This window comes from Frankliniella occidentalis, unplaced genomic scaffold (genome assembly GCF_000697945.3).
Source record: "Frankliniella occidentalis isolate FOCC.00 unplaced genomic scaffold, Focc_3.1 Scaffold92, whole genome shotgun sequence".
Lineage (NCBI taxonomy): Eukaryota > Metazoa > Arthropoda > Insecta > Thysanoptera > Thripidae > Frankliniella > Frankliniella occidentalis.
In genome coordinates this window covers 105,731-116,808 of record NW_026267221.1, presented here as the reverse complement: position 1 = coordinate 116,808, position 11,078 = coordinate 105,731, and the positions used below count along the sequence as shown (strand labels likewise).

Here is an 11,078-nt window from a genome sequence, read left to right as displayed (position 1 = left end):
TATTTTACAGAAAACCCACTTTACCTCTATAATAAGTTTTCTATCTATCCATGTCTATCTTTTTAAAAGAGATAACTTTCCTGTTTGAATTTATTATTATCATTTTTATATGTAGGACATGAAACATCTTGATGCTCTAAGCCAAAAGATAAATCATCACTGCAATAAAAGCAAGTCAAAGACTAATTTTGACAAATTCTGTGTTGGTAAGATAAATTTTTACCAATTTTGAAGAAAAGTTTAATTTTTGCAGCTAATTATTCTATGAGCTATCCTGAACTGTTAAAAAAATTATAAATTATTTTGACCGACAGGTATGCCTTGCTTGGCAAAATTTGAGGGAACATGGTATAGAGGAGTCATTGAAGAGATCCAAAGATCTAAATCTCTCTTGATACGCTATGTTGATTTTGGAAACAAAAGCGTCCTGACACGGAATGATGTGAGAAGCATTCCAGATGATCTACTGAAACTTCCGGAATTGGTATGTTCTTTGCCTAGTGCATGTTTTTTTTTTAACCATCACATGAATTAATCTCACATTTATATTCCCACAGTCCGTGCATTGTTCATTAACTGATATCGCTCCACCCAAAGGGAAGAATTGGAGTGAAGAAGCAAGAATTTTTCTGAATCAGTATGCAGAGAGCTCTTCAATTGTAGTTACTGGTGTAAAAGGGTCTAGTTCAAGAGGGTCTTTGCATGAAGTAGTTCTATTTGCAATTTTCACCCAAGTATCTATCAATGTAAATGCCTTGTTGGTAGAGCAAGGTTTGGCAAGAAGTACTGGAACAAGGTATTATTCATTCCTTTATTCTTTTATCTAGATTTTGCAGGGATAGTCAGTCAGGTTTATGATACAACTTTTTTTTTACTTAAAATATTATGTATTCTCTCTAGGTCTTCTGTTTCAATGGATGACACAAATATGAAGAAAGCCGAGCTAATTTTAGGGGTTAGTAGGTGTTTGATTTTTTAATGTCAAACTAACAAGTGTAATATTTATTTAAAACATCTAATTTTTATTTTCATGATCAGATAAAGGAAAATGAAGACTTAAGTCAGTGTATAAATTTAAAAGACACAGCCCAAGAAAATTGTAACTTGGATAAGCAGAGCAACCCTCTTGTCATTGTTGATATTAATAGTCTTGTGGGTATCTGCCAAAATGGGAAAACACCCATGAGTTCTAATCAAAAGACATCAGAAGCTGGTGTTACGACCTCTATAAGAGAGAGCTCAGATTCTGATGAGAGTCAATTTGTTCCTATTGAGAGATCTTCCACTTTGGTTAATGTTGACCATAATTCTGAGAGAAACTCAGATATTCAGGAAATAACTCCTGAGGTTGGAATAAATTCAGGATGTCATAATAAGGAAGATGAAAAGCCTGGAAAATCTGTTCAGACACGTCTGAAAGTTTCTAATAACTCAGATGGTTCCTATCGTATACCTGTTGACCTCTTGTCAGCTGAATCACCTGGGTGTGTTTTTGTCAGACTCAAAAGTATTGCTGAAAAAATTGAAAGGTTTGTGAAATATTTTTAAGAGAGGCGACAGTTTTCCATCTTCCTACTGTTTTATTTTGTATGTCCTAATATATTTGCAGGATGTCTGCTGAAATGCAGTTGTATTATGATTGTGAGCCTCTTCCTGAAGGTGACTGTTGGATACCAAAAGAAAGAGATAGGTGTGCTGTAAAGAGCCCGCATGATCTTCAATGGCACAGAGGATTAATCTTAGAGGTTCTTTCTGGTTCACAATTCAAGGTATTCTAAATCATTATGGTCTCTGTGCCTAAATGACCTCTCTGTTTTCTTACATTCTCTTTGCTTTGCTAGGTGATGCTGAAGGACACTGGTAGAACGGAGGTGGCTAATATAAAATCTATGAGAAAGTTGTATCCAAAATTTGCTACAGTACCGGATGGCTCTATTAAATGTCACTTGGCTAATTTGAGAGCAGCTGGATCTCACCCAACTGACGGCGAATCAGAACCGAATTGGACTGCTTTTGCCTGTACGACATTGGTTGACTTATTGAATGAGCACAAGAGGAACCTTTATATTTCTAAACAGGTATGATGATATGAAGTGTGTTGTATCCTATATCTTGTATACATGACTTTTTTTTTCATTTTCAATTTCTTTTTTCTTCAGGGTCAAATTAACAAAGAAGAAAGGTCTTTGCCCATAGAAGTGTGGGTTCGTGAATTAGTTGGGACTGCCTTACAGGCAAGCAAGATCACCTGGTTTACCATCAACAAGAAATTGATAGAGAAGGGATGTGCCCTTCCTATAGACTGGTAAAGTGCATTAATGTCACTTGGGTGTAAACACTTAGTCTAAGGCAGTAGTATATATTTAAATCAAAACTGTTTCATTTTTTCCAGGAAATTGTTGAGTGAAGAGGATACCCAGCTAACTAGTAGTGACTTGGAAATCCTTAATCCTCCAGATGATCCCGATCTGACAATGATGGAATGGCTTGAAAAAACATCTCAGGTACGCCCACTCAATAATAAAAAGTAGACTCATGAAAAATTTTTCTTTTTCTTTTTAACATTGGATTTGTACTAAGATAATTGTTGCCCATTATTTCTACATCCTCATTGTCATGCATGTTCCTTGATATAAGTTATTTTGTTTCATTGTTATATCTTAGTGCGTTTTGTGTGTTTCATAAACTGTATATTGTGAATACATCTTTAAAGCCACTATGATTTTGTGTTTCTTTTACTTGAGTATGATAGAGGGAGCCAGGTATCCAAACAATTCCTAATTATCCTCAATAACCAAGCATTACAAAGGATTTTTTTTTCATTCTCACACAAATAAGTAGAAACAGCAGGATGACTAAGTATTCTGTAATTCTGATGTCATAAATCAATGAAAAGCACAGCATATTTTACAGAAAACCCACTTTACCTCTATAATAAGTTTTCTATCTATCCATGTCTATCTTTTTAAAAGAGATAACTTTCCTGTTTGAATTTATTTATATAAACACCATTGGTGTTTAAAATTGAACATCAATCATATTTAAAGAAGTGAGAAAACCCATCTGGTTAGTCAGTAACTTTTACATGTTGTAGGAAATGTAATGAAGTTGGTTCTTGCTCTCTTGTTTATTAATAGGACTCCTCTGGTAGTAGTGCAGAGGACTGGGATGAGGTAGATGAAACGCTGACTCTATTGGGAAATTGGCTACCTCCCTTACCACTTCCGGAGAATTCTTTTCTAGCACTTCCGACTTATGTTGATTTTGACTGTAATGTTTACCTACATGAAGTGTCAGACTGTAAGATTTTTAAAGTCATCCAATTTTTTAAATTATTTTTTCATACTTCTAATAAGAATCTTTAAAATTCATGCGTACAAATTTCTGATTGCAGCTTCAAATGGAAGTGTGCGTAATCTGCGCAAAATAACTAGGCGCCTTCACAAAAAATACAGAGGTTCCAAGCCTGGCCCTGAGGACAGCTTTTGGTTGCCAAACAATCTTTGTGTTGTGCAGTACCATCTAGACAAAAAGTGGTACAGAGGAAAAGTAATGAAGGTAGATTAAAAATGACAGTACCTATTTACCTCACCTTTAAAAATTGTGCAGAAATGTTAGTTTTTATGTTAATTTTATCTTGGCTTTTTCTTAATTTTTACCTTTTAGGTTAATCCTGACAACCGCATTGAGGTCCAATTTGCTGATTATGGTAATGTTGAAGTATGCCGTTCATTGGAACTTCGAAAGAACATCATCTGCAAAGCATTGCCTTCTATTGCTCGAAAATGCCGAATATCTGGTGTTACACCGGTGGGTTAGGCTCTTCCTTTGATAACATTGTCTTTTTTAGGCGTTTGTTTTATCATTGTAAGTTATTTTACTTTTTTACTTCAGACTTCCGAAGACGGGAAATGGCCTATATCTACTCTTGATTTTATTCATGGGACTCTTGTTGATAATGAATGCACAGTCAAGGTGCTCAGGAAACCCACCTCCGATGATAATGTCTATGAGGTGAATAATTCAAAGCTCCAATAAGCATACTTCTTATATGTGACTGTGCAATTTGAACATGATTTTTGCTTTGTGTGTTTCAGGTGGATATTTTTGTTCATGAGCAAAGTATAACAGAAATATTATCAGGTGAGTTTTAACACTTATACTTTTATTTGTCTTATTTTGCTGTTTTAACTGTTATGTGAATTTCTTTCCGGTTTACAAAATGAAGAGAAGAAATTTGCAACATTCACGCCAGTTAACTACATTATTGCTCCAGAAGCACTTTCTGAGGAGGATGATGACCCAGATGTCCTGGTGCTGGAGGAACCCGCTGTTATTGAGGATGACAGGTGCTGCGTCAGTAAGGCCCCTTCAATTGGTAGAGGGGGGAAATTGTCAAGAAGTGATTGCCAAAGTGATGCAGAACCAAGTTTATCGCTACAATACTCTCCTTACACCCCATCTTCTGATGGTTCAATTCCATTGAGTGAAGTTCAAAATGGAAACCTGATTAAGACTACTATTGGGAGAGGAAAAAAGTTGTCAAACAGTGGGGGGCAAACTCAAGCAGATTTAAGTTCTTCTCTACAATTTCCTCCATTTACACCATCTTCTGATGGTGAAGTTCAAATTGAAACTCTGAACAAAACTTCAATTGGTAGAAGGAAGAATTTGTTAGACAGTGTGTTGTATCAAACTCAATCAGATCCAGGTTCAATTCTACAATTTTCTCCATATACACCATCTTCTGATAGCTTAGCTCCACTCAAAGAAATTCAAAGTGAAAATATGATACATAAGACTTCAATTGGAAGAGGAAAGAAGTTGTTGATCAGTGAAAATGTGTCTGTAGCAGAACCTAGTGCAACACCACAATTCTTAACAGACACTCCATCTTGTTATGGTTTCAATCCTCTTAGTGAATTTAAAAGAGAGAATCTGGTGAAGACTTCAACTGCACATTCTCAATCAATTAAACCTGCTTCCGAGGCTAGTGCAGTTTCTCATGTTTCAAATGGTTGTGTTAACTCAAACGTTAACTTCTTACTCCAGCCAAATGAGAATGAAGTAAGCACAAAAATGTTATAATTGCTGCAGTGAAATTTGAAGCTAACAAGGGAACCTTTTCAGGTGTAAATCTCCGATTTCGTTGAAACTTAGAAAATTGGAAGGTCATTTATGTAGAAATCGGATGGCACTTGAAATTTTTCCTAAACCTGACATTTAGTTTTCCCCTATATAAGGTAGGAGAAAGGTGTTAGAAAAAAATATTTTTTGAAAAATGTAAAGCAGTGTTCTATGGGGTAACTCGTCAAAGAAGTGCGCTCTGGGTCAAAATTTTGTCCGTTTTGCTCTATTTTGAACCGTTAAAGCGGTAGAGGGATATTTGGAGCAAAAAACAGTGTCCGGCTTAAGTAAACCCCTAATAAATGTTAAGTTTAGGAAAAGTTTCAAGTGCCACCCGACTTCTATTATAATAACCTTTAAATTTTCCGAGTACCAACGAAATCGGAGATTTACACCTGAAAAGGTTCCCTTGTAAGTTGAACTTTACCTTGCCTGCCTAGAGCAAAACTTATTCCTTGTTATTGTCTTGACTACTTCCAGGTAATTGTAAATTCTTACACATCATCAGTGCTGCCAAAAAGTAATAGATGGGATGTCACTGTACTCTCTGTACTTGGTCCAACAGAAATAGTTGTTCTTATTAAAAATGTTCCAGAAGAATCAGAGCAGGTATGCAGGTTATTTTTATACCAAACATATTCTTGGTTATCAAATTTTATTGGAGATTTTTTAGATTTTTTTATGATTTCAGTGGAATTTTGTAAAGGACTATGAACGCATGTTTATAGAAATGCAGGCAAAGGCTGCTTTGCAACCACATATGCCAAAAATTACACCGGGTAAGGAACTGAGGAGCAAGATGCATTGTTGAATTGGAATTTGTACATGTTTTATAATGTTAGCAGTGTTTATTGTTGTTTTTTCTCTCCCAGGTTTTCCTTGCTGTGTGTTGTCATGTGATGGATTGTGGTACCGCGGTAGAGTCAAGGAGATCAATAAAACAACCATCACAATTGAGAAGGTTGATTCTGGTGAAGAAGAGTGTGTGCCAGCTTTTCAGTAAGTTAAACAGAAATTTGATTACTCAATTAAATTCTTTCCTTTTCTTTAGTGTGTGTGTGTGTGTTTTAATGACATTCATTATTTCATAATTTCTCTTCTAGTGTTAGAGCCATCCCTAACAAGTGGCTTCAGCCACCAATTTTAGGAGTCGAGTGTAAATTAAATTGTGATTTGGTACCTGATAAGGATGTACAAATGATTGCTCAGAAAATGCTGGCATTATTGATTAACAAGAATGTAAAAGCTGCTGTTGTGGTGAGTAGTTGCCTTATCATTCCTGATACCTTTAATACATTTGTCAATGTGTTAACAATGTTGTGTAAAAATTTCAGAAGAAAACTCCACTTACTATTGACCTGTTCTGTAATGAAGACAAAGGTCAATTGATTTATCAGGAACTAATAGATGAAGGTTTAATTGCGAAAAGTTGAAAGTTGCAATGTAATTATTTTTTGTAGCTTGTGCTTTATATTTTATTTTATAAATTAGATTGCCGTACTGGCAAGGAATATTAATATCTACAAACATTACATAATAAATCTTAATTTTGTACTGTAAAATATGTAATCAATATTAATATTATCAACAGAAATAAAAATATGTTAAAAGATATGTTGTATCTTAAAATGCCCTCTTCAAGTAGATGACTAGTAACTTGTTGACCTAAGTTTTCTTACACCACCTGAAAAAGTTTCCAACATAATTGTGTGCTTGCAGAGGGAGAACTAAGGAATGAAGTGAAAAGTCATCTACATGCAGAGAGTGCTCAGTCAATCTCAACGATTCCTAGAATTGCACAATCCTCTCAGAACTACAACCTAAGTCCCCTTCCTGCCTGTCAAATATTGAATTTTAGCTTAGCTCATTTAGCATTTACAATCTATAACATTTTAAAAGTTAGAAAAACTTTAGTCTCTCACACTCTCTCAAGTCTTACTACTCTTAATAGAACATGTACAACAATGAATTACTAATGAAAATCGTTGGAATTCCAAGGATGCATAATCGTTGCAAAGATTTCCTCACAAAGAGAATTGGATTGATTGCTGCAAGATAGTCAATCTCATCCATAAGTTATATGCAAATTGGTAAATAATGGTACGGTAACAATTAACTCATGGCTTCTGCTATACAGTAAAACTTGGAGCTTTTAAGGACATACATAATTCAGCATAAACTTTTCCATATGTAAAAGATACTTAAGTAGTACTGGAATTAATACTGAACATGGAATTATTCTCAGTAAAATTATTAATCACAGGATAATTTCTTTAGTACTTGAGGCAAATTTCAAGGAAAGCTGCTGCTGCTTTGTCAAATGCACAGAACATCTTAAATGCTATGCAATATTCCATACAAACTTCTAAATAATATCTAAGCACAAGTTTAGCTCTCATTACTCCCGAGTAAGGGATTTAATGCCTCGTCTCTGTTTGCAAATTTATTTCCAGAGCTATCTCCTCTTGTGGTGGAGTTATTGCAATATTGAACACTTTCATAGTTGGGCTCCTCATTGTGAACTGTTTCATAGTTAGGATCCACCTGACTCAACGTGACACCTTCATAGTCCTCATCAGGTATCACATGATTACGACTGTCACCGGCTAGCCTAACCTGTTCATAGCCAGGGTCATTATCAAGAGCAGCAGCTTTTTTTAATTCGGCATTCCGTGCATGGACTCGTTCATATCCTGGGTTTTCATGGTCACTGTCTTCACCAGACAAAATTTCCTTCTGAAGACGAACCTGTTCATAGCCTGGGTCATCTGCGTCTTCCCTTTTCTTGGATTTATGTTCACTAGAAACCTTAATGCCTCTTGATATACTGGCATAGTCCGGTTCTATGGCTGATTCCTGTTTTCTTGAGGATTGATCCTGTGAAAGTCTTGCATATTTTGGTTCCTTAGATTTACCATGTGACCGAATGTGAGCATAACCAGGCTCCATTCCTTCAACTTGCAGCTCTTCGTAGTTTGGATCCAAGTCTGAAGATGCACCTTTTCTAACAGTTTCGTAACCTGGATGAACCTGTTGCAAATTTTCTTGAACTACTGCTTCAGTAGCACTTACAGTTTCATAGCCAGGATCATTGCTCGGTACATCAGAAGGAAGGGGAGTGGAGAAGCGTCGCTGTGGGGAGGAAGGTTGACTCCTAGGACTGTCAGTCTCCTGAGACCTAGAGTCCGTTTCTTCAGAGCTGCCTCTCTTCTTTTTAACAACCTGTGATAAAATAATTTAATTATGTGAAAGGCACTATGAATTGGGTTTAAAATTTGTAATAAATAAATGTAGGTAAGCTTTAAATAAAGGCAACTACTGATTACCTTAGCATACATATCCTCCAGACTACAACCACCTTCAGGACTTGCTAAATTTGCAGGAGGTGGGGGAAGTGGTGAGTTTGCTGGTCTTTTCTCAGGTTTAGGAGAACCCAAATTAGCTACAGAACTAGTAGCACTAGATGATGAGGCTGCAGAAATATCAGGGGCTAAATGAAATTTAGACTGGTAAACAACTTGCAAACAAGCTTTCAAAGGTACAGCAAATTTGGAGAATGTAGACAGTACTTGCTATACATATTGGTAATGATTTAGATATTTACACCTACCTTGCCGTGAATGAGCCTGAGCCACATGTTTTAAGCTATCAACACTTGGTGGCTGGGGTGCTATAAAACCTTGTTGGGATGCAGTTGTCAGTCCACTTTGAACCGTCTGCGTTGCAGTACTTGTAACTATCTCACACTCAACAACTTCTGGGGTATGAGACTGAACGGGAATGATAGGCAGAGATGCAAGAGCCAGTGGTTGAATCTGGGCATATGTCTCACTTCCACTGGTGTAAACTTGACTTGGATCTTCAATCGCTGCATACATCTCATCTATTATATGGGCAAAAAAAATAAAAATATCCTCAAATTAGTGAAAATTGGTATATTACCAAGATCTGACAGTCCTGGTAAATTTAAACAATCAACTCACCACTATCATCTGAAACTGTTGCATAATGTGAATCATGAGGTCTTTGTCTACGAATATTTGCTAAGGGCTCCCGTACGCTGATACTTGTGTAGCCTTCTATAATTATTATAAAAAGATAATCAACACAGGCTCATCTGAGAATGTAGCAATTACAATAACTTAAAGAACAAATAATCTAGTTAAAATTGTCTTACTGCTTGAATCTTGGGAATCTCCACTAAAGTGCTGAACAGTTTGAGTTTGAGTTGACGTTATAGGAGGGGTCATGTAGGGCAAATCTTGACTTGCAGAGATTCGACCAGAAATAGCCACAGCAGCACCTATGTCAGACGTTGACCCCTGAGGAGAACACTGCATTTGCCCCGAATGAAGTGAACGTGGGGATTCAGCATCTGAACCATTCACCCCAGAAGACACAGCAGCTTGAGGTGGAGTAAGTGACCCATGTGACAAAGACTTTCTTGCTCTTGGTGGTGGGACTGGATCAGACCCATCAGTCCTACAACATAATGGTCAATTTTAGGTAAAAGAAGAATAATTTATTGACGGGCAGCATAATTTGGGTGATAGATATCTACCTCTCTGTTACTGTCTGCTCTGCATCTGGCTCTCTAGAACTTGGTGGACGTACCTGGGCATATGGATGCTCACCTGGACATTTTAAAAGGGGGCCAAAATTGTAGTACAATGTTAGGTATAAAATAAGCAATAAATTAATGGTGTATTGTTAACAATTACATTTTTTCAGTTTGTCATAAGGATGTTCTTTACGCAATCTTGCATAAGTAGGAAATCCATCATCATCTATCACATTTGGTTGGCAATTTGGGGATGCACCTTCCCGAGTGCTTTCGCTTTCTTCCTTACTTTCTGATGACAATTCTCGAGGTACAATCTTTTTCACACGAATTTGTGCACCTGCAAATGATGTAAGGGATTGCAAAATTACATGGTGTTTAAAAAACTAAAAGGTATTCAAAATTCACACTAATGTCAAAAAAGAGTCTGCAGATGTAATACCTGGTCTTGAATTTTCCTCAACAGTGGCATAGAGTTCTGAGCCGGTATCTCCTCCAGTCTCCTGATTCTCCCAGATAACACTTCCATCTGGATGTCGACGATGTATTACATCCACAGGGAGGTCTGGGAGACTGCGGTTGGCTGACGTAGAACATCTGTGAAAGAATAGGAAAATTAATTAACATTGGACAGCTGAAATAATTTTAAGCAACTGCAAAAGTTAGAGGCAGCACCGTTTGTTCGACTGGCTATCTGATGCAGCAGGAGTAGAATTCGAATTTGTTGCTGCCCATTGACCATTCTGACTGTAAGCTTCATCAGGATTGGTAAGCTTCACCATACCAGCAAGCCCTAAGAGTTCATTTCTGGCACAGCATTGCAAAAGAGAGAAACAGGCATTAATTATAAACCTCTACCAAATTTAACTAGATTGTGACAATTTGATAACTAAAGCAATGATAGGATCATCACACAACCGTTTGGCTGAAATAATAAGAAAAGTTTCAAACATGACACGGTGGTACCTACTTGGGTTCCGTTTTCCGACAACCCCAAAGGCATGCCCATAAAGCACACATCAGGCACACAGCCACTGCGATGGACACCAGCCACAGCATTAATCCTTCCATCGCAGTGAAGAGTCGACGCTAGATAGCGATAGGGCATAGCGGCACCCAAGGGCCTAGCTACACCCATAACCCAACACAGTCTGTGCGCGTCATCATAACACTATAACATAGTTTCGTTATACCCATGCCGGTCGATTGTTAGGTCGAACACTTCAACGACCACGTCAATTTACATTTATTCGTCATTCAAAAAGGCGTATTTATCATGGTATTACTCAAATCCACCTGCCCAAATAACTCGCCTGATCTTCTTGAATGTAAACGAAAACAACTACTACCACTACCACATAACGGCGGTCACACACGGCACGGCTCCCCC

General features: G+C 37.1%; 2 protein-coding genes across 3 annotated transcripts in view; one reads left to right on the top strand and one right to left on the bottom strand.

Annotated features, from left to right (window-relative positions):
• LOC113209947 (uncharacterized) overlaps positions 1 to 6,739 on the top strand; it is a 72,174-nt gene extending 65,435 nt beyond the window's left edge. Inside the window, exons 14-33 of the mRNA XM_052269421.1 lie at positions 116 to 206; positions 315 to 484; positions 558 to 796; positions 901 to 955; positions 1,039 to 1,529; positions 1,610 to 1,769; positions 1,842 to 2,078; positions 2,160 to 2,305; positions 2,393 to 2,504; positions 3,138 to 3,300; positions 3,395 to 3,558; positions 3,667 to 3,810; positions 3,895 to 4,014; positions 4,098 to 4,143; positions 4,229 to 5,067; positions 5,608 to 5,736; positions 5,819 to 5,906; positions 6,000 to 6,126; positions 6,231 to 6,384; positions 6,462 to 6,739. Of these exons, the coding sequence (XP_052125381.1) occupies positions 116 to 206; positions 315 to 484; positions 558 to 796; positions 901 to 955; positions 1,039 to 1,529; positions 1,610 to 1,769; positions 1,842 to 2,078; positions 2,160 to 2,305; positions 2,393 to 2,504; positions 3,138 to 3,300; positions 3,395 to 3,558; positions 3,667 to 3,810; positions 3,895 to 4,014; positions 4,098 to 4,143; positions 4,229 to 5,067; positions 5,608 to 5,736; positions 5,819 to 5,906; positions 6,000 to 6,126; positions 6,231 to 6,384; positions 6,462 to 6,560 (3,774 nt within the window). The 3' untranslated portion in view covers positions 6,561 to 6,739. The remainder of the gene's footprint in view (positions 1 to 115; positions 207 to 314; positions 485 to 557; positions 797 to 900; positions 956 to 1,038; positions 1,530 to 1,609; positions 1,770 to 1,841; positions 2,079 to 2,159; positions 2,306 to 2,392; positions 2,505 to 3,137; positions 3,301 to 3,394; positions 3,559 to 3,666; positions 3,811 to 3,894; positions 4,015 to 4,097; positions 4,144 to 4,228; positions 5,068 to 5,607; positions 5,737 to 5,818; positions 5,907 to 5,999; positions 6,127 to 6,230; positions 6,385 to 6,461) is intronic.
• LOC113209483 (nucleolar and coiled-body phosphoprotein 1) lies at positions 6,575 to 11,064 on the bottom strand. 2 transcript variants are annotated; one of them, XM_026427021.2, is made up of 10 exons: positions 10,659 to 11,064; positions 10,364 to 10,495; positions 10,131 to 10,285; positions 9,849 to 10,028; positions 9,689 to 9,761; positions 9,305 to 9,609; positions 9,111 to 9,206; positions 8,738 to 9,010; positions 8,454 to 8,617; positions 6,575 to 8,349 (listed from the first exon to the last, which is right to left on the bottom strand). In XM_026427021.2, exons 1-10 carry the CDS (start codon positions 10,757 to 10,759, stop codon positions 7,516 to 7,518), a joined length of 2,313 nt encoding a protein of 770 aa, XP_026282806.1. In that variant the 5' UTR covers positions 10,760 to 11,064; the 3' UTR covers positions 6,575 to 7,515. The 2 variants fall into 2 exon arrangements, with proteins under 2 accessions (XP_026282806.1, XP_026282807.1); XM_026427022.2 differs by having other exon boundaries at positions 8,454 to 8,599; positions 10,659 to 11,063.
• Positions 11,065 to 11,078: the final 14 nt, after the last annotated feature.